The sequence below is a fragment of the Phycodurus eques genome, chromosome 17 (assembly GCF_024500275.1).
Source record: "Phycodurus eques isolate BA_2022a chromosome 17, UOR_Pequ_1.1, whole genome shotgun sequence".
Taxonomy (NCBI): Eukaryota; Metazoa; Chordata; class Actinopteri; order Syngnathiformes; family Syngnathidae; genus Phycodurus; species Phycodurus eques.
Genome location: NC_084541.1, coordinates 1,433,932 through 1,461,548, shown reverse-complemented (window position 1 = coordinate 1,461,548; position 27,617 = coordinate 1,433,932). Strand labels below are relative to the sequence as shown.

Sequence of the window (27,617 nt, the reverse complement as noted above, 5' to 3'; positions counted from 1 at the left end):
GAGCAGAGGTACAACCCCCCCCCCGCCACATCCGCGTCTGCATTGCCTCCAGTGGTGCTCATGCAAGCATCCTTCTGGCGGCCTCAAACTGCTCCTCCTCCTTGTCCTACTTCCCTCCTCTTGAGCTACGCTGAAAGGAGAAGCCACTCAGTAAAGGTAGGACGCTTTGAACAGATGAGCCGGTGGCAGCGGAGGAGCAGCGGGAGGTCCCTCTGCTCGTCCAAGGCCTAACAGAGTCAGGTCCGTGGGGAAGATTAGTCTGAACAATTAAGCTCGGCTTCCCCCTGAAAGTGCAACGCTTTATGCTATCGCGTCAGGTGGCGACGTCTTCATGTTTTGTCTGAAAGGCTTGTCAGTCAGTGTGGGGGAGGCAGAATGGAGGAGAATACGTTTAGTCCGATAGGATTTCTGCAGTGCCGTTTTACGAAAGCTTAACGGTTGTATATGTCTTCATAATCTTATGGCGGTCCTGGAGTGTGAAGCATGAAAGTGCATAAAAGCCCACTTTAATCTCTTTCCACTGTGACAGTGATAACGTGTACATGTATGTCTCAAAATGTACAAAATCTTCAATTCATATGGCCATTAGCATCACGTCTGCCTCATGTTTCCGAGGTCCTGGGATTGACTCCCGGCATAGCGTTTGCACGTGGGTTTTGTCCGGGTGTGTTGGCCACCTCCCGCATCGCCAAACGCGCATGCTGGGTTCATGCAAGATTCTTAAGGTAGCCATAGTTGTGGATGTGAGTGTGAATGTTTTTTTGGTTTTTTTTCGTCTGTGCAACCTGGAAAAACAACCCTGTAGCATCACGCCGCGACCCACCGTGCTTCACTGTAGATACGGTCTTCTTTTAGTGATGAGCCAAACATACCTTTTGGAATTCTGTCCAAAGAGTTCAACCTTGTCTCACTGGACCATAACACCTTTTCCCACATGCGTTAGGCAGATTTCAAGTGTTTATATTTATTTTTGTATTCTTTCCCCCCCTGTATAAAATAAGGCTTCCGTTTTGCCAGTTGCCACGCTACTCCATAGCCCGCGATTCCCACATCCGGAGTTGGACTACATTTGATTTACTGTCGATTGATTGCCTTTTAAAAGCCCGCATAGAAGAGCCGAAATGCAAGATATGCGCTGTCATTGTTCCGTCTAGTTGTTGCCAACCCTCTCTCAAGCACTGTCTTCTCCTTTTTTGAGGTTATCGAGATGACTTATCAGCGTAAGCAAATCCCCATCCTGGCCTCAAAGCAGGCTTGTCTGGCAGTGCTCGGGGCTGACAAAATAGTAAGTCAGTCTTCCCACGTTCAAGCGTTTCCATTTTTAATCGCCCTTTGAGTACCCGTATTGCAAGTCGCACGCACGTACAGGTAGACACGGTCTGTGCTGTCAGATGTCTTCTCTTATTTCAGGCCATTTTGCTGTGCAGTGTGCCTGTGTGTTGGCTGGCACATGGGGGGTTATTTAAGTCTTACATGATTGCATGATTTGAATAATCCCCTAAAGCACTTGGTTTTATTTGTTGACTTGGATACTGTCGTTTACTGCAGGGTCATTTCACAAGCCTGTGTGTATACAATCATGTGATAGCCTACAAGATTTTCAATTCATTTTTTGCTATCATGCTGCAAGAATCGAAACATTGCATCATGTTATGTGTCCCATAAACCCATAATAGCAGCATCACCTTCAAACACAGAACAGTATTTCAAATTTAAAAGGGTACAATATATTTTTTCCTTTCTTCTCTATTATTTGTTCTCTTTTGGTCTTTTCACACCTTCTATTATTATGGTTCTTCCCAAATTCCAGTGGTCCAATTGAAAAGACCAAATGTACCCAATCCCCACACGACCCTGGGGTATAAATAGATTAGCTTGTTTTATATTTTGGAGGGTGAATTAGAGTAGCCCAGACGATAGCATGACCCTTGCCGAGAAACTCCAAAATCCCAGAATTTTCAATCAATTTTCCCAGATTCAACACGTAGTTATTTTCAAGCCCTAACGGACAATCTCAGAATATACCTTAACCCCGAGGCTGAGCAATAAACTGTAGAACGCCAACGTACGCCCAATGTAAAAAAACAGACCTTAACTTTCAAAATAATAACAACTGTACTACCAAAAACGGTCGTTTCATGAAGACGCGACATCTGAAGTTTAGTCTCCTGCCCTTCTGCTTCGTAAATTTCGTTTTCGGGGTTCAACTCTTTCTCTGTGGGGAAGCTTTTAAGCAACTTGGAAGATCACAAGAGGCGTCTCCTTCCGTTTATGATCAAGGGAAGTTTCATCCTACATTCCACTTCCTCGTGAAGACGGCCAATAAAACAGATTCAAATTCAGATCAAAGATTGGAACTGAATAATTCAACTCAAGTTGAGGAGTTGGAAGGAGCGTGTTTATAGCGAACTTTGTCCTTCCCACATGTATTCCCAATTATTCGGAGGGATCATGTTTTATTCATATGCGCTTCGGGTCTATTGTTCCCTCATGTATTTGTGCGACAGTCTATTTCAACCTGTCATTCTGTACAACATACTCTGTCTGCCATCTGATATGATGTGTGTGTTTGAGTTGGGGCCAAACAAGAAAAAAAATGTTTACTGATCTCAATACACTCTCGAGAAACGGATGTATTCTATTAGAGCCGTGCCCTTTTCAAGCCGCCACACAGTACCTATTCAAAGGCCACTGTTAGACTGCTTGTTGGCCATCTTTGAACCATGTTCACGCATGTGCACGTGTGCGTGTGTGTGTGTGTGTGTGTGTGTGTGAGCGCTGTCTGCTAGCAAGGACTGAAATTGGGGATACGTAAACTTCAGGGCTAATTCCCCGTTTTCCTTCCAGTGCAGAAATGAGCGGGCAAAGGCTCTGGTCATGGTTTTCTCCTTAAATCAACTGCGGCTAATCACATTTTTGGGAAACATTTTCACTGAACGCACCCAAGCCTGATTCTCTCAAGACCTGTTCATTCAAGAAATCGCTTAAATAGAACCTGTCTGAAAAAATGAAGTTGGCCAAAAGATCTGAAAAAGCTGCAACAAAATGCCACGTTCCAAGAAATTCAACAACAGATGAGAAATAAAGTAATTGATATGTATCAGTCTGGAAAGGGTTGCAAAGCCATTTCTAAAGCTTTGGGACTCCAGCAAACTACAGTGAGAGCCATAATTCACAAATGGAGAAAACATGGAACAGTGGTGAACCTTTCCAGGAGTGGCCAGCCTGCACAAATTACCCCAAGAGCATAGCGACGACTCATCCAGGAGGTCGCAATGGAAACCAGGAAAACATCGAAAGAACTGCAGGCCTCCCTTGCCTCAGTTAACGTCAATGTTCATGACTCAACAAGAAAAAAGAGACTGGGCAAAAATGGCATCCGTGGCAGAGTTCCAAGGTGAAAACCACTGAACATGAAGGCTCATCTTACTTTTGCCAAACAAAACAAACAAACAAACAAAAACATCACACAGACTTTAAGGAGAATATTCCATAGACTGACAAGACAAAAGTTGAACTGTTTGGAAGGTGTGTGTCTTGTTACATCTGGCGTAAATGTAACACAGCATTTCAGAAAAAGAACATAAGACCAACAGTCAAAAATGGTGGTGGTAGCGTGATGGTTGGTCTCGGGTTGCTTTGCTTCGCCAGAACCTGCATGACTTGCTGTGATGGACGGGTCTATGAGTTCTACTCTTTACCAGAAAATCCTGACGGTTGAACGTTCGGCCTCCAGTTTCTGACTTCAAGCTGAAGGGCGCTTGGTTTCTGCATACGGCATAAAGTATATACAGTGAGATGAATCAAAGTGTGGAGTCTTACTGTTTGCCACATGAATGTTGTAAACCACTTCCCTCTGCAATATTAGAAATGATCTTACACTGGATGGATGGATGTTTGGTTTATGAGGATTATTATTATTATTATTATTCATGTGGACTCAGCGTCTTTCCTGGCAGTTGGCTTTCCACTTATCTCTGTGCTCCCTCGTTTCTATTCAATATATATTCATATAGGTATATGTCTATCCAGTGTCATAAATATCTAATTTCACTCCCAGGTTTAATAAATATCTATCTATGTAGGAGGGTGGATTCTCTCATTTTTGGAGTGAAGTCATTTTGATTATTGTGTTTTTCGTTGAAAAACAATGAAACGACAAAATCCCTAATTAACCCGCCATCCACTTCAGCCGCGCTGAACAGCAGTAACATTTGTCTGCAACACGTAACTCGAGCGAGAGTGTAATTGCTCCGGACGAACAGCGCTGTCGGCTTAATGAGTGACAGTTTCTCATCGAGTGAAACCAGCAGACAGCAGCACATGACAAAATGTCATCAGAGCTGAGTCGTACTGAAGGGTACAATTCCATTTATTCACCCACAAGACAGTAAATAGGACACAGAGGAGCATGGGCAAAACAAATAATGGGATGCTGTGAGCAAAAACACTGCTAAAAATATGATGCAGAACTTTGAGCAATGACTCGTCCTCATTGAGGCCAGGGGTGAACAGGAGCCTATCCCAGCTGACTTTGGGTGAGAGGCCGGGTACACTCTGGACTGGTCATCGGCCAAATGTAGACAAATGACATTCATATCTATTTTATCCATTTACCTAAAATGTGTGGTTTTTAAATATGGGAGAAAGCCGCAGTACTCGGAGACGCGGTCCATAAATCTGCCATGACCTCATATACTAACTACCACTTAGCGGATTTAATTGCCCTCGTCCATCTTTTTCAGTGTATTTTGTTACAATTTGTCAGCTGTTTAAATGTTGTCTGCTGTCTTTAGAATTGTAGTGTGTAATACCTATTACTTTTTTTGGGTATTATTCCCTTCTTGGTAAATATGGACAATGTGGCCGTCTTCCACCGTACATTTGCTTTCATGTAAACCTTATACTCCGAAACATGTTCATTTAGGTCTGTCAGTTGTGTCTTTTATGAAATCAGACGGCGCAACCAGCTTCCACTCAGGCATGCCTCTGGTTAACAAGAAATAAAAGAGAAAGAGACGGAGAAAAAAAAAAAAAAAAAGCACTCGAGCACGGCTGCGCTCCTCAAACTGCGGGGCGGCCGATGTGTATCTATGGTAACCTTCCTCTTCGGAGAGAGAGTTAGCAGGTAGTAGACATGGATAGTGGCTGGTGAATTATTTAGAAGCTTTGATCAGGCAATGTGTGGCAGGCAGACGCAGCCTGACACTGAAAGGGGGGGACGTGAGGACATTAGCTGGCGTCCCTCACGGCAGCCTCTCTGTCTTCTCGAAGGGAAGCACTAAAACGGTTTGAGTGGAAGAGTCTGCTTGGTATGTACTTCATTATAGCGGGAACATGTAAGATGCCATGTTTTTGATCAACTCTTTCTCATAGTATATGTGAATGTCAACAATAACACAATTAATACATAAAAACGGGCAAGAACATGTCTGCAATTTGTTTTCTTGGAAAATGTTCTTGTGAAAGGAAATATAATGCAATACACAGCTTGAAAAAAGGAATTTTGCAGTGAAGGTTCACTTAAGCGGTCCACTTCTCATGATTATGTAGAGTTTGTAGACAATAGCTTTTAAGAATGAATCATGTTTTCCCCCCCCCCCCACCATCCAACATCAGGATTCCAGATAAAAACTCTATATTTCCATAGACTCAACTCTTGTCACATAATTTGCTTCACTGATTTTTCTGAATTCTCATTGTTCTTTCTTTCTTCATTTCAATATAAGCATACAGTAAATGAACGACTCATATCACAAATGTCAAAGACATGCCATTAAGAATATCAATGGAATTTAAAAAATAAAAAAACGAATACAGAGCGAGCTTTTTAACGGTGAGTCCGGCTAAAACGGTGTCACCATGAGCGAATGCTTCCGCGCATGTTTCAATTATGAGTCACCACTCTCCTTTATTGCGCACCCATGCGCAATCTTCCACTCCAACAACTCTATTATGCTTTTCTTCTCTCTTTTTTGTATGTGCCACAAGCAAAGTCTCCCCCTGTCTGATTTATAAAGCAATCTAAAGTTTGACAGTCAGTCAGCAAAATTTGCACTTTAGTCAGAAATGAATCATTTATACAACAATCAACGCTTTATGTTAATCAGGTTGATTAAAGTCCCAAATATATATTGGCCAACCTGATCGAAGATTTTGCTTTTGTCCCATCCTTGATTCACACTTTGAATGGTTGTTTGGCGAAGACTGTCTTTCTTAGCAGTAGGAAAACATGTATCCTCTTACATCATGATGCACACGTAAGCATGGAGAATGTGGAATGAAGATAAAACAGACAAGACCTCCATGTGTTGTAATTTCGGACATGATTACCTGATTGGCCGACTGGTTAGCACATCTGCCTCACGGTTCCGGGGACCGGAGTTTGAATCCCGGCCCCGCCTCTGTGGAGTTTGCACGTTCTCCCCGTGCCTGCGTGGGTTTTCTCCGGGCACTGCGGTTTCCTGCCACAACCCCAAAACATGCGTGCTAGGTTGATTGAAGACTCTAAAATTGCCCGAAGGTGCGAATGTGAGCGCGAATGGTTGTTTGTTTCTATGTGGCCTGCGATTGGCTCGCGACCGGTTCAGGGCGTACCCCGGCTCCCGCCCGAAGATAGCTGGGCTCGGCTCCAGCACGCCCGCGACCCTCATGAGGATAAGCGGGAAAGAAAATGGATGGATGGATTACACGATTTGTGTTACCTCTGTTACCTTAGCCACTTGTTTTGTTGGTGTTTGTTTTTATGTGCTTTGCTATTGACTGGTAACCAGTCCAGGGTGTAACTTGCCTTTCACCCAAAGTCAGCTGGGTTAGGCTTGAGCTCACCCGTGACTGTAATGAGGGCATGTGCCACAAAAAATGAGTTCCTTCTTTAAAGCAAACGTCTCAATTTTACAGTACACTATCTGCCTGTATATCTTACTTATCTGTACATACTGCATATGTTTTAAAGACATTCTTTTTAAAGTAGAGCTCACAAAAGGCCACAATGCAAGTACTCAAGTGGAGTCTTCCATAGTTTGTGCCATAGGAAGTATCTGACTTGCTTCCCTCTCTCTCTCTCTCTCTCTCTCTCGGTAGCAGCATGTGATTTGGCTGGAAAATAAACAATAAGCAAATAAAATAAAAAATGTTAACCATGAAGCAAGCAAGCAAGCATTAGCGTTCGTCAGGTCTGTGCCACACATGGGTGTCGAAAGATTTGTAGCTTTTTATTGACAGAGTTGCTTTGCTCTTCAGCTCTCTCGTGCCTCTTTCGCATCTGTATTCTGCTCTCTGTCCTCCACCATCATCAATTAACCCCCACAGATCTTACGCTAGTTTTAAAGGACTCCGTCGTCGAGGGAAATTTCATGCCCTGTGCCTTTTCCATTAGGGAGAAACGGAAGAATCTACATCTTTGAGAGCGCACGGCTTAAAAACTGTGGACCATGAACTTTACAGGCTCTTTGAAAGCTCACGTGCAAGGTTATACAATACATCTCACTGGAGTCAGATAGCGACTGCTTTTTTGTCTTCTGTTCAGTAATGAATGTAATGTTAAAGGCAATGGTCCTTGACCTTGGAGCAATGGCAGCTGTGCAGTTGTTAAAGGAATTGAGTTTGTAAGGACGTGAGCAATTCTTTCAGCGATAAATAATATGGCTATTGTTGTACGGCCATTGTATAGCCCTCTCGGTCATTTTTGTTCTGCAGCTGTAGACCAGGATGGTGCACTATATAGTCGACTCACTGAGGTCGAACACAATCCAATTTGGGACGCAGGTTAACAACTGATTTCTTTAGAATCCCCTAAATACGTCAATAAATCATTGAAATTCAATTAATCCTTTCCAATGTCAAACTTTAGCCACCATAAAACCTTTAATAACTGTAAAGACAAGTTCTTGTTAGTAACATGCTTAACGGCCGTGCGATTGTAAAACAAAGTTGATAAAGCATAAATGAAATCGAAAATAAAAGAAAACTTTAACTTTAACTGTCAAGGGATGGACATTACTGTTTGTGCCAGTTTAAACTAGCGACATAATACTTCCTCGACCTTTTGGTTTCGTCTTCTACTCGAGGTCGCCCTTCTCCGATAGGTTACATTTAAAAATGTCCACCAATATGTTTGTACAAAAACGAAATTCCCAGGGGTTCTCCGAGTCGACAAATCACTAATGATGCAGCAACGTTAGATGCGTCGAGCATCAAAAGTCACTCTCGTCCGACAAGTACTCATGGACTCATACTCTCTTGCAGAGCATGCACACCACACAGACTCACAAGTGATCAGGTGTAACGTAACGGTCGCCTCTTTAGTATGTCAACCCTGCGCCCCTTCCCTCTTGAAGCATTACCAATCAACCTATGCTGAAACCAACCGCGACGTTAGAGTAACAGTTGGATTGAGCGTAAATCAATTAGTCATGCCTGAAGAGTGAGGCACAAGGATGATGCAATAGAAAGGTGACTGCTGTTGTGGTCCCATCTTAGACATTTGGTGTAGCAACAAAGCTAAATGCCATAGCCTCTTTTCTCTGATCATGTAGCATCTATTTCCTAGTGTTATGAACACACCATATTTCCAGCTGTGAACTATTTTAACGAGTCGAGATAGAAAAAAATTATAAAAACGATACCGTGCCAGCCGTTGTGTTCTTATAATATATTGAATTGCCATTAAAACTGTGTTGGAGGAAAAGTAATGAAAATGTTAAATATGCAGTAATATCTGATAACTATCGAATATGGTGTAGCAAAAGGTCCATTTATCTCCTCGTGTGTTACTGTATGAGTCTAGCGTATACCGGTACCAGTCACAAATGGTGACACTTGTGTAGATATTGTTATTTAAAATTCAGTATATTCGCCCCAACTGCTGGACTGTTTGGGCTAATATACCAGTCATAGTTAAACAGTATTATAGATCATGTCAGAAATATAGAGATGAAAGACAGAAATGTCGAGAATAAACGAGACAGTGGATATAAAAGCAGAAGTGGCTGGCTCTGCGGAGACTTAAGCCAGAGTGCTGTGCAGGAAACAGATGGTGATGGGGGAGGGAAAGGGTAAGGGAGGTGTGGTGCATAGTTTGGTGCTCTGCCTGGCCACAGCCTGCACGGACACACTTCCCAGGGGATTAATAAGCCGGCTGGAGAAGGCCAAAGAAGTGCTGTGGTAGTGGTAGATTAGGGGGATGGGGTGTGATTATGTTAGTCGTGATCCATTTTTCCATTTTCTAATGTTACAATTTGATTTCTTTTTCGAGGTCAAGGCAGTCAATTTATCCGATAATAGAAAAAAGAGTAGAGCACCAATAACACAACAGTTATTCGTCAAGCTTGCTTGTGACAGAATAAAAGACAACAGATAATGAAACTGATATATACAACCCCAATTCCAATGAAGTTGCGACGTTGTGTTAAACATAAATAAAAACAGAATACAATGATTTGACCTATATTTAATTGAATACACGACAAAGACAAACTGATCAACTTTATTGTTTTTAGCAAATAATCATTAACTTAGAATTTGATGGCTGCAACACGTTCCAAAAGAGCTGGGACGGGGTCATGTTTACCACTGTGTTACATCACCTTTTCTTTGAACAACATTCAATAAACGTTTGGGAACTGAGGACACTAATTGTTGGAGCTTTGTCGGTGGAATTCTTTCCCATTCTTGCTCGATGTACAGCTTCAGCCGTTCAACAGTCCGGGGTCTGCAGGCAGGCCAGTCCAGTACCCGCACTCTTTTACTACGAAACCATGCTCTTGTAACACGTGCAGAATGTGGTTTGGCATTGTCTTGCTGAAATAAGCAGGGGCGTCCGTAAAAAAGACGTCGCTTGGATGGCAGCATATGTTTCTCCAAAACCTGTATGTACATTTCAGCGTTAATGGTGCCTTCACAGATGTGTAAGTTACCCGTGCCATTGGCGCTAACACAGCCCCATACCATCACAGATGCTGGCTTTTGAACTTGGCATCCATAACAGTCCAGATGGTTCTTTTCCTCTTTGGGCCGGAGGACACGACGTCCACAATTTCCCAAAACAATTTGAAATGTGGACTCGTCGGACCACAGAACGCTTTTCCACTTTGCATCGGACCATCTTAGATGAGCTCGGGCCCAGAGAAGCCGGCGGCGTTTCTGGGTGTTGTTGATAAATGGCGTTTGCTTTGCATAGTAGAGTTTCAAGTTTCACTTATGGATGTACCGCCGAACTGTATTTATTGACATTGGTTTCCTGAAGTGTTCCTGAGCCCATGCGGTGATATCCTTTACACATTGATGTTGGTTTTTGATGCAGTGCCACCTGAGGGATCGAAGGTCACGGGCATTCAATGTCGATTTTGGGCCTTGCCGCTTAGATGCAGTGATTTCTCCAGATTCTCTGAACCTTTTGATGATATTATGGACTGTAGATGATGAAATTCCCTAAATTCCTTGCAATTGTACGTTGAGGAACATTTTCCTTAAACTGTTGGACTATTTTCTCACGCACTTGTTCACAAAGAGGTGAACCTCGCCCCATCTTTGCTTGTGAATGACTGAGCAATTCAGGGAAGCAATCATGGCACCCACCTGTTCCCAATGAGCCTGTTCACCTGTGGGATGTTCCAAACAGGTGCTTGATGAACATTCTTCAACTTTCTCACTCTTTTTTGCCACCTGTCCCAGCTTTTTTGGAAGGTGTTGCAGCCATAAAATTCCAAGTTAATGGTTATTTGCTAAAAACAGCAAAGTTTATGAGTTTGAACATTAAATATCTTGTCTTTGTAGTGTATTCTATTAAATATAGGTTGAAGAATTCAAATTATGTTCCAAGAACATGCATGGTTAGTTAGTGTGAACAGTGGTGACCAGTCCAGGGTGTACCCGACCTTCAGCCAGTTGAGATAGACTCCAGCTCATCTGCGACCCAAATAAGGACAAACGTCATCGAAAATGAATGGATGGATACTATTGACAAGATAATGCAGAAAAATATCCCCATCATCTTTGGGGTGGTGTATGGGCCAAGCCCGTGACTTTTTAAAGAGGATCTCATTTTAATTTCATTTCTGACTCACTATGGCATAAAGGGAACTGTCCACCCCCAGAATCATAATGGCCCCACTCGTCGGTTTATCATCCTCCATTAACCAGGAAGTAGCTTGCTAACTAATAAACAGATGGACAACAATTCAGCCTTTGCGGACGTTTATGATTTACCAAGTGACATTTTAGTTATACACGTTCAGTATAGCATGTTAAAAAGCCAAATGTAATTGTATTATGCATGTAATTAAGACATTTGCAGAGTACTGTACAAGGAGACGACGGTCCACTTGCCATCATCCTTTCTAATATATAGGTGGTTGTACACTACAGCTGCTGTCTCAATATGGACTTTATTTGGCGCTTATTTGCTTCGGTGACATTTTCTATCTTCTCATATGCACCAGGCTTGGCCAAAGGCTTTGAGTGACCTTTGAGGTGCCTCGTGTGAGCCCACCGGAGTAGCCTCAGCTCACCTGACCTTTACTCGTGCTTTCACACCGCCCTCTTTCAGCCAATATACAGCCCGCCACCGCCTCTCCAGTCAGATGCGCTGTGGGTTCCTCGGCTCCCCAGAGGACCAGCTCGCCTCAATCTATTGACTCTAACCAGCATACAGGGAAAGCTGACGTTGCTAGTTGACTTTGAGGCACACACACGTCGGATGGTTACATTGCAAAGAAATGGCCTATATGCAATAAAACCATCTGTCTGACTTCTCTCTGTGGATCTATGTTCCAGATAGCTGTGTGTGCGTGTGTGTGTGTGGGGGGGGTGTATGTGTGATACCATGTCACAACAGTTTTCAACTATAAAATTCCTTTTGTCAAAAAAGTAAAAAACAAACAAATGGAAAAAAAAAAAAAAGAAAGGAATTTGAATTAGTGTCACTGACGGTGTAGTGGTTAATTTGCCTGACTCCCATGCATGCCGCACGTGTTCATGGTTGTCTTGCGTCAATTGAACGTGTAGTCCGACTTTTGCCCGAAGGCAGCTGGGATTGGCTCGAGCTCTCCGAGACTCTGAACAGAATACTCGGTATAGAAAAGGGATGGAATTTTAATCATCAAAATGGATCAAAACATTGGCATTCTTTTCTCGGCATCACCAGATGATTGAATGGGGCTCTTGTTATTCAAGTGAAATACCAAATCAGCTTGGGTGACCTCCAGTCACTAACAGGATGAATGAAATGAAAATCCGCTGTAACAATAATGCACCTCTTGCTGGTGTTAACATTGAATATGTATGCAAAAAGTGAGGAGACCGAACAGTGGACTTTGACTTGTCGAGAGTTGCAGGGTTCCAATCTTGGCTCAGGCCCTCTTGTGTTGAGTTTGCACACACACACCTGTGCTTGCATCGGTTTTCTCTAGGTTATCCAGTTAACTTGAAAAATATGCATGTTAGGTTTGTGTGAAGACTAAATTGCCCGTGGGAGTGCTTGATTTTTTTGTTGGTCTACTGGTGTCCTGCGATTGCCTGGCTGTCCAGTCCAACGTCTACCGCACCTATCACCCATAGTCAGCTGGGACAGGCTCCAATTCAACAAAAACCCCAATGAGAGTTTTCGAAAATTGAGTTGTCTTAAAGAAAAAAATGCTCATTAAGAGTTCGATTCAGCGTGCATGAAGGGATCAACGCTGCGTCATTCAAGTTCGGATTTGAAGAATATATTGCTTTTACATGGAAATATTAGCAGTCGTTACCATTATTTTGCAATAGTAGGACATGTAGGATTATCGAAATATTACTTTTAAAATATGTTCATCACTATTAGGTTTTATAATGTCGACAGTTCGACCTCAGTACCATTTACTTCCATTATTAAATTGTTTTTCGAAATTGTAGGAAGGCCATCATTGTGAATTGAGTGCATTCCAATTCATAGATTCCATTGTAGATTAGGCCTACTCATTGTAACATGAACCGCTGTCACGTTATCTGCTCTTGTTATTCTTTGATATGATCCATCAGTACTTCCTTAGTATGCTAATGGGAACAAACTTTATTTGCACAGAGGCTAGGATTATAGCAGGATGCCTCCTCTGAAAGATGTCTTAATCCTTCGCCTAGTGTGCAGATTAGAGAAGTTTCTGCTTTTTGAAGATTTCGCTCTATATCGACTCACTCCCCTGGGATGTAAACACATTTGAACACTGATTAGCTCTGAAACATTGCTTTAGTCCGCCACATCCCAACCCCTAAAAATAAACATGCAGCCTTCACGAGGCAAAAAGCATTAGCGCATTCTTATATTCATGCCTGTATCATCTCTGGAAACAGTGCAGCGGTGTCTGTTGTTATTGCGGCCGCTCCAGAGCCCACAAGCACGTTGCCCTTCCTTGGCAGATGGCTGGAGGAGATGTTCAATCTGAACTGCCAAAGAGAGGTGGGATGTCCACAGTGGATTTGGGCTTTGTCTCATATTATCGGTGTTTGTACGCGGCAGGAGATCCTTCACTCATGGCCTCCGACACAGGAGTGAGGCATTATTTCGATGTAAAAGTATGTAGAATTTATAATACAACACTACTGTCTCTAAATTGTAACACATGACATTACTACTGTGTTACCTTTGACGACATGCAAAATGCTGAAGTATGACATTTACAGTGACGATAATATGCTGATGGCCAGGCAGCACGGTGGGCTAGTGGTTAGCACATATTCCCCACAGTTCTGAGTTTTGGGTTTTGGCCTTTCATTGTGTACTTTGGATGTTATCCCGCTGCTTATGTATGTCAACCCTCAGGCTTTCTCCATCAATCATTCCTAAAACATGCATGTGAGGTTCACTGAGGAATAGGAATTTTCCATAGTTGTGAATGTTAGCGTGAATGCCCTGCGATAGGCCGACGACCAGTCCAGGGTTTACCACATTTCTTGCCCAAAGTCAGTTCACCCACGAAACTAGAATAATCCCAAAACAACAGATAACTGGATAAAAAATGTAATTGGCCAACTTTCTCCTGAACCTTTCCGCTGTTTTGCAAAATTAAACAATTATTTATTTGGCTGCCACAGATAAAAACAACATTAAAAAGCACATTTGGTCCTCCTGATATGCTCTTCCACAATTTGTATTTTGGAATACTTCTGTAATCTTTATTTTGTTCTATTAAATCCTTGGCCCTAACACCAAACAAAATAAATACACTAAATAACATTATGTGTTACTTGTGTGCAAGATGATAATCCTTGCTGCTGCCTGTATTTGTTAACATGTACACACGTTGCCAGACATCATGACCAATCAGTCGTTCAACTGTAATGACTGCTGTATCTTGTCTAATGGATCAATCAGTCAGTTATACCTTCCAGGAAGATTGTAACGTGTGGCTTTTTATCAGTAACGCCTTATATTAATGCCCTTCTGATCATAGTCAGCAAAGGCCCAATTATCGGATTATCACTGTGGAACACCATTTTTGCTGAGTTAGGTCAGACAGCTGTCTTTAACAAATTGTTGGGTGCGGAATCCAAAACTGATCCCATTTTTTCTCTATCATGTCAAGTTTTTGAACAAAGTGAGAACAAAGTGGAACAAAGGAAATACCTACGTAAATAAAACACGAAGATGGAATAGTTACAAGCCTGGAAAATGAAATAAACAGCATAAAACGAAATAGAATTTACAACGGTATGCCCATGGTCACAAGGTTAAGAGAAAAGCCAGCAGAAATCCTCTTAATTCCTACTATGCTAGCTTTCTCTTTGCAGATATTGATGGTACTGACCTAGTCTCAATTGTGACTGCACAAATAGGTTTCCACGTAGCTGTAGATGAGTCCAATCGTAAGCAGCTGGCAAGTCTTACTGCAGATAATCAGTGGAATTTTGCTTATCTGGAGCGTAAGCTGTGAAGAAAAACTTCACGTGCTAGAAAAAAAAACGGACTGCAATTTTGGAATCAGCATGCCAATTTTTGTTGTAATCAGCTTGAAAAATCTAACTCAACAGATTACGTTTTTTTTAATTGTGCCCCAGTGCCCCAAAACAGTCATCATAATTATGTTGACTGTTTAGCTTGTCATGTGTGGGGTGTGTTTTCCGCCCCAATCTGCTTGGAAAACGGTTCAACCACAAACCATAAATGTACACCGGTTCACCTTTATGATCACAAATCCTTAAGTGTTTGGGCGACACCAAGTTTGGCTGAGACTGTGATTGTTAGGACAAACAGAACAATAGCTAATTAGGGAGCGACCTGAAGCTTTCAAATGCTTCTGTTGCGTATTTGCGGAATGTGTCTCTCTCACTGAAAGTTATGACCACAATAAAAATGACAAGAAGAAGAGTTCGTAACTGCAAATATTTCTTCTCCAACTACTCTTTTTTTTATTTGTGTTTTCCGGCAGTCGAGGTGGTCTGTGGCGCATGCTGCCTTTCACAGGTCAGTCTTGGTACTATGGCAGATATCCCGTCTGGGGGAGGAGAATCGAGATTGTCAGTGGACACAGATCAAGATGTATGGATGTGTTAAGGTCATGGACCATTTGAGAGGACTATTGACACAGCCCTCCATCAGTCAATTGGTATCACTTTCATTGGCATTCCATTCTCCCCCTCTGCCAGTCTTCCTGTCTCCACATCATCTAGTTTCGATTTGCAGTCAATTTCCCATGTCTTGAATTCTGTTCTCGTCGGGTATCGTTCGCTTCCGGAAGCGAGCACCTCTAGTTTCCAGTGGCCTTTTCATTTTTCAGTGATCGCCATCACTTGGAAATTCTTCCCCAAAAGTAGTACCCTTTCATGGCAATCTCGAGTCATCTTTCTGGCATTAGTTCACTGAGAAATAAGACCTGAGAGTCTATTCGCTTTGAAGAGATTGCTTCCTAATCTCGACAGCCAGTGGAACTGTTAGTGAACGGGAAGTGGAGAACGCAGACAACCTAGGCGCAAAAACATCAGGAAAAAAATGACTTAACCTTGCCATAATCACCCTCCTTGGGAGCAGCGGCATGTCAGAGCTGTCAGCAAGCTCAGTGTTGCCCCAGTAGGTGCCTTTCATCCACGCCGTCGATACGCAATGTATACTGGTTGAATACACTAATGACGCGCAGAGGGAAGCTGCTACAGGGCAGGATTTGTTGTGGCTCTCATGATGAGAGGGCATATACAGATTAGACACAGTTAATTTTAGGGTGACGAGGAAATTGTTACACATCAAGTTACCCATATGCAATATTGTCAACCCAAGCTATCAAATATTTGAGCAGAGAACAGACACGCTGAAACTCGATTCAAAATACTCATACAATACTGTGTGGACGGACGAGAATTTTGAAAGTCACCTTCAAACATCCACACTTGCTGGATATCAAGACAGAACCAGAATTTAATAGGCGGACATTTTAGCTTGTGTTTCTTTTCCCTTCAGACCTCCGCTATATACTCAATTTATAAGAGCACCTTTGCTCAATTTAATTTGAAATTGAATGTCTACGTTACCCTGGAGACATGCTGAGGCAGGAGTCTGACATTCAACTGCAGAGCATCAGAAAGCATTTCATGAAATGAAATATTACATTTATCGAGTCAGTGATGGTGCGGTGGTGCACTCGCCCCACTTTGTTGCGGGCAGCGTGGGTTCAGTTCCCGCTCAGTGACAGACGGACGGCGTGAATGGTTGTCCGTGTCTATATGTGCCCTGCGACTGACTGGCGACCAGTTCAGGGCGTAGTCCGCCTTGCACCCGAAGTCAGCTGGGATAGGCTCCGGCGCCCCGCGACCCTAACCGGGTTAAGCGGTGTTGAAAATGGATGGACCTAGCCAACTTCAACTGTATATGAAAAACTAACTCATGAAACTCGTAGATCACAGCCTGTAATCTGCCTAAAATTTGCCAATTTAGATTTGGTAGTTTTCAACATTTTTTTGAATCTGCAATTGTTTGTATTTATACCGATATGAAAACTGCAGGCTGACAAAGGAAAACTGTAGACCAAAAGGAACACATAAACAAATGAAAGGACATGTGGACAAACCCAAGCTGGTGAAAACATGAATTGATCACAATGATATTGTAATTGAGCTGTGATGCAGTTTGTAGTTGAAAATCAACACAGATGCTTCTTGAAGAAATGAATCCATTTGTGCCGCACGTGTGCTGATGATAGCGTTCTGCCAAATGAATGATAGCACGCAAATTCTAATGAGCTTATTGTTATCTTTTTCTAGCTCACTGCTCTCTCTAATTAATTGGGATTGCAAGTTCAGCTTGTTAGAAAGCTAGAATCTGTACAAGGCTTCCACAGATCCTCCATGTTGCGGTCGTATCTTGGCTCGCTTGTGCGTCCTTCGGTCTGTGGAACGCGGTGCCGTCCAACTGGCTTGTCTTGCCCTTATCCGGTTCAGTCGCTTTGGAGGAGGCGGACCGGCAGCGTGCGTGTTGGCGTCCGCTCTGCAGATTATTGGTTCATTTCAAAACCCATTGTGTCGACTGCTTCTGTACACAGCACAACATAATACACTTGTTCCCTGGAGAGCAATAAGTCGACTTACAGTATCTGAATGCAGTAACCCGGTGCGTTTAATTCACTTTTTGTTGGTCTGTCGTTTCGGATTCCCCGTTATATTGTTCAGTACTCCCTCTTCATTGAATTTACTCCTTGTTTGTACATCAGCTTGTTGTTTTGCCTCATTGTGCCTTCATGATAATAGCACTGCCAAAACTATCCATGTTAACCCTTGACAAGAGAAAAGGAGCTGCAGCATATGTACAATAACTGAAGACATGAAAATAAAAATGTTCCCAAGCTTCCAGTTTTCCACTGACATATACAGTCTGTAAGATGTGTCAGAGTCAGAATCGGAATCAGAATCATCTTTATGTTGCCAAGTATGTCCAAAAAAACCCACACAGGGTATATTTTATATGATATGAAGCATGCATAATTTAACTCTGCTTGTGCAGAACTAATGGCATAGTTTGTTTCATTTGCCTGGAGCGAAGAAGAGACACAGAGAGACTACCCGTAATGAACGTGCATCGTGAGCTCATGAATCATCTCACGTCAGATGGTTTTTGTTTTGCCCAAAGATGTCTGAACGCAACTGGTTTTGCTGCTGGTGATCAGAAGTATTTAAGGCACAGATGTCAAACCAGATCATGTGCATCGACTTTGTGTTTCTTGCTAAAATACCAAAATTCCAAATTGGCCTCACTTATTGAGATATTGAAGGCATTTCTTTTTGTTTCCAACCCCACTTTTAAAATAAACTTGATTCATACTGTCGTTGAATAAACCGTTTTTACTGGCTTTTGATTTCAAAAGTAATTATATGTAATAATATGAGGCAATCATACATTCATATGGGTTTGCAGCCATAACGGCCCTCCGAGTGGAACCATAACTGCGATGTGGCCCGTGACACAAATGAGTTTGACACACCTGATTCAAGGCATTGAAGAAGTGGATTGTTAAAAAGTATTGAAAGTGTTAGTGCTGGTGTTGGTTGAGCAAAATGGCTGTTTTTGGGTGTTTCTGTCAGATGGGAGCAGACGGCTCTCGCGCAAGCTACGGGTGATCGCACTCTGGGAACGATCTTTTGCCGTTAACTGACAGGCGTCACTTTAGATCAGGCAGATGATCTTGCTGCGCTCCACATTGCTGCACCAGCATAAGTGCATCGGGGGGGGGGGGCAAAAGATGACAGCGTGCTTTTAGTGCTGGAGTCAGCTGAGATTGGCCTCCTATTGCTGTTGGTCTCGACTCCGTTGGACCCGCTTTGTCTCTCTGTCCAATCACATAGCAGAGGAATAAGAAAAAGATTCCACCCTTATGAGATTCTGTTTCCACTTCTTCCGTTTCAATGATGGCACTATGAAGCCTTCTGGAAAAATATGCCCACATCTCCAGTTTCACTAAGGGTGTGTGCTGGACTTTGGGTAAAATAATAACAATTGCTGCCACTAGATGTCGCTTGTAAATACCATCCCGATCATTACGTTTCCACTGGTGAAGCGGTAAAGTTTGTTGCACTCGACACAGTTTCCTCGTTCAATTACACTGCGTTCCAAATTATTATGCAAATGATATTATTCTGATCTTCCAAAATGTTCGATGCAAATGACAGCATAATCTTTTGAAGTCATCAACCATTAGAGTACCATTTGAATGTTTTTGAACAAACCTCCAAATGATAACAATATCTTTTGAAAAATAAAAACAAAATTGCAGTGTTCCAAGTTATTGCGCACAAAAGTGTTTGTGAAACAACACAACAACTGAAAATAGTTGAATTTGCAGCATTAGGCGCTCATAGTTAGTGAAATTAAAAGCCATTTCAACCAAAAACATCTTATACTTTAAAATACAAACTCTTAGCATCTTCACAATTCTTGCATCCATTGGACTTGGAGGTTTTGGAGAGTTTCTGCTCAAATGTCTTTGCAGGATGTCAGAGGAGCCTCCCCTGGTCCAGGGTTGCACGGAACTCATCAGTGAGCAATCTCATGCTGCAAGGAATGCCGCTGCATCATAGGTGGCTATTGGCGTAAAAGGAGAGAAACTCGCAGTGTGGCCCCCATCCTACCCTGATCTCAACCCTGTTGAGAACCTGCAGCAAAAGATTTGAGGGTGGGAGGCAATTCACGTTCAAACAGCGGCTCGGGGAGGCTATTTAGAGGACTACAAATTTGTGCAACAAGTGCTGGAACATTGAACAGTTGGACATGTGCATTCAAACATTTAGAGAAAGTCAAATAAGTTCACCTGTCACATGTTATACTGCATTTTAGGTTCATCCAAATATTTCACCCAAAAGCAAAGTATCCCTTTCTTTTTGTGAATAGCGTAAAAAAAAAACCCACATCCATCTTTTAAACGGCTCTCCGTAATAGCCCATGGGCATTTCAAAAGGAAAATGTCTTTTTCCTCCCATACTCTCGTGTTCCCAAGTACCATACAAAGCGGGACTTTATTCAAACAAACCCTCGAGAATGGAAAAGAAATACACCACTAAATAAACACATTCGTCTGCTTCAGCCACACTGTTCAGGCGGGTGCGTCTATGATATGTGACAGTGTTGACACTTCAGTAGAGCACAATTGGTTCTGCCTCCAACTCCACTGCATTATTGATAGAAACCGAGTTATTCATTTTTTTTCCCCAATCAACGAACATCAGCATGTCTACCTCCAGCCATTTAAATAGCAATTGTACAAAATATATCATTTCAAATAGATGCCTTACTTCAACTAAGTAGGTGGTACTCGCTGCAGTTGAGTAAATACCTGTAAATGTATCTGGCGACTTTTAGAATAAATACAATAACCCGTGCATTATGCCAGTATGTTGCCTTCTGAATTGACCATTTCTGCAAGCTGTCCATTTCCACAGAATAGATGACATCAAGCAAGTGCTGTCCGACCCCAATGTGACCTCAGCCATTTAAAGCACCTTCAGTTTCAGAAGATTTTCATTTCATTCTTTATATTTTCACGTGAGAGAAAGAGGATGCTGTTGCGGAAGCTGCTCTTCTTTTATCCTCTGCAGAAAGAAGGTGTTTTGGCTGCCCCATTGAATTTGACTGTATTGGCTGACCTCCAATTCAGATGAATATTCACTGTGCGAAGTTTTTCTGAGGTTGTGTTAACACAATCTTACCCTTGTGGCACTTAAATAGAGTAGTTTATGTAATGAGTTTCTTTTGTGCTTCGTATTCGCCAAATGCTTTACAGGCCACATAGTGAATTTATCCTCACGGCTAGATTTGTGATCTGTTTAATTTCAGCTATAAAGTATATGGAAGTGAAGACAGACATTTGACTCTGTGACGTTTGACGATGGACGGACAGGTGTTTCAATGATGTGTGTCTCTCAGTGGACAGACGAATGCATTATGCGGCAAACAAATGTGATGTGGTAGAATTGGAATTAATTCAGCCCGCATCAATGAGCATGAATGAGAGTGACGGTGGTTTCAAAGGGTCGAAAACCTGTTCTTGTGACGCGACCTTGCAAAAGAACTCTCAGAAATAGGCTCCAAATGTCCGATCGTTACTATAGCAGGATCGGTATTGTGACAATTTGTATGGATAGCCTACAATGTTAACCCACTCGCATCGAAAGTATTCTGGCATTTGGCTCCACCTTGTCGCGTGACAGTCGCAGTAGCTCTTTGTTTTGACAGTGTGTCAAAACAAAGTGTAGTTCTTCTTATATACGCCCTACTTTACTTACTCCAAAACACATTTCAGCATGTGCTGTCAACAGCTCCTATGAACGGTGCTCATTTAACAACCAAACAGCAGAACAGAGGTATTTCTTTCAAAAATGTAAAGCTATATAGCATTACAGTTTACACCCGATAACCAATAAAAGCATTTATGACTGCGCACCTCCCTTTCCGAGTCACTAAACTCGTGTTAAATGACGGGAGACATCGCCGTGATTTACTCTCACTACCTGCCTTAGTCATGTCAGAATTCATACAGAACACTGTCGTGTTGCCAGAGACAGAGAGGGTGAGAGGGCGCATGGTTTCTTTCATTTTTTTCCCACCGTGCTCCATTTTCTCTGCATTCTCCATTGAACTAATGTTGAAAAAAATGCTTAAGAGTTTGTTTTCTAGCTCCTCACATCAATCAAACATCGAGCATAAAGACTGATACAACTGATGTAAAATGCTTCTAGTCAAGGACACTTTATTTTGGAGCGAAGGTGTAATATAGATTCATCTATTAATGACCCTTTGATTTAACCTAATTAACCTATTGGTTATCTTTTCTGCATACAAAAATTGAACTACAATGCTTGCAACTCAAATAGGGACCAATACGAATAAAGTATATTGTTTTTGTCATTCTCAGTCAAGGTCAAGACAGTGCTCCTTCCACCCTGCAATAATGGATGTCATTCAAACGCTGTAATTCAATCACAGAAGCACTGAGTGAGTAAGCATGCTATGACAAAAGGAGAACGAGGGGTGGGGAGAGTGGGATTGGAGCTTTAAGAGTTGGCCTTAATTGAAGAAAATGCCTCCAAGGCTTCAAGTCATCTCTACTTTTTTGCAGTAGCAGTCAAAAAATGGGATGGACTGAAACAAGCCAATAACAAGATGGCTTTTGGTCTGTTTCAACCACAATGTGTAAGAAGCGCTAAGATACGAATAAGATGGGGCCCCGTTCACATTACATTAGTGTATTGTGTTTTATCGAAATCAACTGATATATTTTAGAATGGAACATTCAGATAGTCTGCAGTGGTTGCAACGACAGATCCGTTCGACTTGGTAGACAGATGGCCATGCATATGCCCGGTGCTGACAGTACCCTACTGTGTATGATTCAAATTGGAAAAAAAAAAATACAAACTCAATCTAAAAAAAAAGCACACACCAGGCAATTATTTGCTATATGATGTGAAATGTGTTGCTACATAGCATCTGTTTACCTTTACTCTCTCACCTTCCTTCATTTATGTCACCACAACAGTGATAAATTCTATACTTTAATGCAAACAGTACTATACTACTATTGATTTGAAGTATGCACGTATTGAGAATTGAAACACAATTTTATATAAAAAGCTGTATTGTGGAGTTAGCCGTCTGTCATCTGTTTTTTTTTTCCTGAAGAGGTCCAACACACAAATACAATAAACGCGACATGTTTTTTTGCTGTTGTTTTTGTTTTGTTTTTGTCCTGTTGGGCTGTTTGGTCAAGCAGAATGGAAAATCTGTATCCCTTTTATGCCGGAACAGTTTTACTGTGTCACAGCGGAGTTTTTAAGCTTCCGCTGTGGTATTATAATTGAGGTTCATTGAGAATCAGACTTGATCAGTCGAACAGAACAAGGTTTCTAGAAGGGAGAAAAAAACAAAGACAAAAGACAAAGCACTAATTGTAAACAGGATGAGTGAAGTAAATCATTACATTATCTACAACAATGAAACGTTAAATATGAGTATTGCATGGGGCTGTCGTGCTACACCCTGTGAGGGAAGGACAGGACAAGATAGAACAGGACAAGGACAGGAGAAGAAGCGTGCAGGGGCAAGGGTCGTGAAACCGGCTGTACAACTGAATTGAGGTGGCATTCATTATGTAAATTATAAAAGTGTACAGGACGAGAGGATAAGTGAGGGGATACACAAGCGATTTGCATATTCATGAGTTATTTGTTGCAGAAAGGGGTGTGTGCCTGCGGATACGTGCAAGGGAATCTATAGCGTTTTACATGCACGAAGACTGACAGGAGTGTCCTGTAATTGCCGTGGCCGGCTGAGGACCCCGCCCGATCCAGCGAGGGGCGGGATCGGGCCCAGGGGTCCGCCCGAGAGCACCCCGACCGACGGGACACAACATGCTTAACAGCAAACGACAAAACATCCATACAAACAAATGTCTCCCCATACAAGTCACCCTCATTGTGACTAATTAGAAACAGTATGTTTTAAAATGCGACAGTTTTACAGGTCCTTGTAATTCATTCATTCATTCATTCATCTTCCATTCCGCTTATCCAGACTCGGGTCGCGGGCGTGCTGGAGCCTATCCTAGCTATCTTCGGGCGGGAGGCGGGGGTACAGCCTGAACTGGTCGCAGAGGTCAGAAAAAATCAGAAAAAAACCCAAATGTTGAAGCCTCCATGAATGCAGCACTGCAGATAACCTTCAGTACCTGTAGAGGACTCAAATACGTGCGTACGTTGCTATCAGCTCACTCAGCTGCCTTTCTTATCTCATTTGTTACACAATGCAAGAAAAGCGACATTTTTTGTCAATTTGTCTCACCATGACTCATAGCAGTTCCATTCGTATCACGAGACACCTCTAACTATAAGAGCTGCTTCTTCTACTGCGGAATATTGGCCAAATTAAAATCTAATCAAATTGTAATAATACATCCTTCCAAAGTCTTCAAGCTCTGATGAGTTTTATCCTGAATTCACGAATGATATTTCACCAGAAGAATGTTTGTGATGATCACGTGCATATGAGAAAACATTGTCACAGAATATCAAGTGCTAATTGATGGTGTAATACATGCTGCTGTCCTGCCACCTGTTCTGTCAGCTGAAGCCTGAGTCACTCCACCCAGAGCCAAGGCGCCTTTGCAGACAGCAGCATCGCTCTTAACTAGTCAGACTTCCACATGCAGACACAACATAAACTGCTCACACACAAAACTCGAGCTAAGATAATAACGTGGCCGCCTGGTCTTACCCTCCCTGCCTGGTGTCTTCAACCCTCTGCGACGATGATTACGTGACTCAGCTTCTCATCGGTGGCTCTTCAACGAAAAATGAAGCCATTAGATTTGCAGTGGGAGAGAAGGGAGACTTTTCTCCTCTTCTGCATCTTCCACGCTGGACTTAATAGGACAATTCATCTTGATCAAAATGTCCCTCTGCCACTTGTAACGGAGGAATTTGTATCCCTGGTAAAAAAAATAAAATAAATAACAACCTCTTACTCTAATCAGCTGAGCAACTTTGAGTTTCAAAGGTTAGAAAAGAACTCAGAAGAGTGCAGATCTTAAACTATAACACAAGTGGGGGAAAAAGTATTTTGATTTATTTATTTTTCTGACCATGTTGTAGCGGGAAGCAATTTATGCAACGGCATTGTGCAGTCTGATCAGAACAAAGCACGAGATGGCAATGAATGGCCTTTATTGGGAAGCCACACAGATCTCTGTTCTGATAGCAGCCAGTTACAGTACTCCTGGAGCAACATCAAATCAGGCTATTAAAACAAGAGAAATCAGCACAAAGAGCAAGCCGGAAATAAAACATCAATATTAAAAATCCTAATGTGTGTCATACAACGCATCATGTCAAATTACAAGAATGTACCATTTATGATTCTGCGGTGAAGGACACACTTTGCACATCGCACATCAATGTATGTTGTTGCGTAGTTTGGTGGGCTGCTGCCTAAAAGAGCATGTTCGCTGCCAGCGCTGTTATGAGTCATGTATGTCTACGTGTAGCCTGAATCCAGCGTTGTGTTTGATGTGTCTACAGATCATTCTGATGCGCTGCTCGGTTCAGACAGAAATCCCGCAGCCTGTCGTGAGATATTCACATCAAATCACAAGAGGATCCGCTTCTGGTGTGTCGTGTGGTATTTACCTTTTTTTCCTGGCTTACTGGTGGGCTAAAACCATTGCGGATGTGCACCTGAGGCTGCATTTTCAATTCATTGCTATTTTAAGTGTCATTCATGCAGTATGACTCTGGGACTCTGCCAAGGTTCCATTTTCTTATGCTGCAGTGTACGTGTAGGTTTGTTTGTGTGTAATTCAGGCTCCCAAACCTTCATCGAATTAGACTGGAAAGTTTATCCTAAATTTGAATATTGAATCGAAATAAATGAATTCATGAATAGAATCTAAATTCAGACCAAGGATATGTTGAAGAGACTTTAACTTGGCTTTATTAAATAACCAATTCTATAGGGATCTGCAATGAAGATTTTCCACACAAAATCCTGTTTAACATGCTCAGAATCTTATATTGCTTATCTTATATAAACTTCTATCTCGGTAAAACCTTAGCAGATCGAGTTGTAATTTGTTGTTCTTTTCTAAGATCTTAATACATTGTGATCCCTTGTATCCAGATGAGATTGTGGATTTCTATGAAACTTTACCATCTTGGAGCTTCTGGATTGTAGCCATTCTGGCATTGATTATGCTTTTAAATGTATTAGCCTTGGCAGATGTCTGCGCTGCTCTGTTTTTCTCCATTATTATTATTATTATTATTGTGCAATTGTTTGGGAGTAAATCGCTCAGAACTCAACTCGTATCCTCATACATAATAAGAGAACACACAAATAAATTTTGACTGCCAAGTGCTGAGTTAACAATTTGTCCTCGTCCTCTGTGTCCCCACAGACCACAGTCATCATGTACGATGCAGCAAGGGTGCCTTCTCCCAAGGATGCTGCAAACGGGCTGACCAAGCCACTCGTCCCCAGGGCGGGAACAGAGATGGGGGCAACAACGGGAGGAGGGGGCCTGACACCGACGACGGCCCTACAAGCCAAAACTGAGGAAGGACAACCAGGTGGAGACGAGGGAGCGTCGAAATCAGAGCCGGTCTTAGTGAAAAAGCCGCAAAGAGAGATATTGGACCACGACAGGAAGAGGAGGGTAGAACTGAAATGTATGGAGCTCCAAGAGATGATGGAAGAGCAAGGGTAAGTTTGAGCGTTTCACACTACACGTTTGTACTTTACTGAATATATGAAATAATCATGAAAAAAAGAAATACTTGCTGCTTAGTCAGATGACGCGTCGGCAGAGAGATGATCTTTCGATATGATTGCTTCATTAGGTAGATGTATTGAACTTGATTTTGATTGATCCTGTTTATTCTGCAAATGTGAAGTCCTCCAAAGAGGAATAAATCAGCAGCGTGGCTGATTGCGTATTTCTATGCAGTGCGGCATTTGAAACAGAATGGTGAAGACGTACAGTATGGTTGGCTTACCAGTCGTTAGATAATTGTGCGCCATCACCAGTTCAGTTTTTTTTTTTTTTTTTTTTTTTTAAAGCGGTCTTGTACAAATGCCATGGGAGACAAATAGTGTTTTTTAAAAAAAACTTTAAGCTGTAAGAAACCCCACACATATGACAAGGGGGGAAAAAAATGGCCATTACCAAATTTGATCATTTTCCCTCCCTTGCAATAAAAGTCAAGAAAAATGTCTTAGATTATTATGAGCGATAGTCTCGTGGTGTCGGATGTGTTCATGATTTGTCCTCCCCAATCTGCTTAGTAAGCAGATGGGCCGACAATCTTAAATAATAAGCCTGTTCGATAATTCAAGTAAAAACAGTAGAAAAAATACTGCAGAAGAGTCTAGGCTAAGAGTTAGTTTTTCCGGAAACTACATTGCCTCGCCGTTTCTACACACAGAAGGATTTGCAATTGGAACTATTATTTACGACTGACCTGACCGTTTTGAAAAATATCATTCTTGTCACACCACACAGCACACAATACTTGGCCATCACATTTGACAATCAGGCCTTTGCAGACTTTGATCGGAAGAGAGGGAAAATGCGAAGATTCGGCCACTTCGAAGGACAGAAACCACTCAACTCCGCGTTAACGCTCTGGACTAACTCGGGCCATCTTGTTCGGCTGTAGACATTGAAATCTGTCGTCAGACCACCTCCTCCCAAGATATTCTAATGTTCCCTTGTAAGAGTGTGAGTACAGGATTAGGATGGACAAGTGGAGACATGCCAGGCTCGGGACACAATTAAGAGGATGGCTGGCGCCAGATTGGCATGTCTGAGTCATTGTGTTGACTGAGGCCTCCATGGACTATTAGGCTGGTGGGATGTCAAGAATGGCGGTCACAAGAAAGGAACCTATAGAGAGCCTCAGCAATTAATGGAGGATGTACATTAAGGTATTCAGTGCTTCATAGTGATCAATTCACTGCTCTGCAGCTGCAGGCAACATTGAAGAAGAAGAAGAATCTCCGTTATTGTCGTGAACATGCATGCATGCACGCACGCAACATTTGTTCTCTGCATTTTACCCATCACAGTGAACACACACTTGTTAGTGGAACACACTGGAGCAGTTCAGGGTATCAGTGTCTTGCT

The 27,617-nt window shown here is 42.2% G+C and overlaps 1 protein-coding gene across 5 annotated transcripts in view; it reads left to right on the top strand.

Annotated features, from left to right (window-relative positions):
• Positions 1 to 27,617, top strand: part of srrm3 (serine/arginine repetitive matrix 3) — a 71,201-nt gene that overhangs the window by 1,393 nt on the left and 42,191 nt on the right. For 3 of the 5 annotated variants that reach the window (XR_009770157.1, XM_061701775.1, XM_061701772.1), the window contains exons 2-3: positions 25,015 to 25,102; positions 25,890 to 26,194. Coding sequence is in view for 4 of the 5 variants with exons in the window: in XM_061701775.1 (XP_061557759.1) it covers positions 25,902 to 26,194 (293 nt within the window). In the remaining variant the exon portion in view is untranslated. Of the gene's footprint in view, positions 1 to 25,014; positions 25,115 to 25,889; positions 26,195 to 27,617 lie in introns of all 5 variants that reach the window. The other 2 variants (XM_061701773.1, XM_061701774.1) reach the window with 2 other exon arrangements.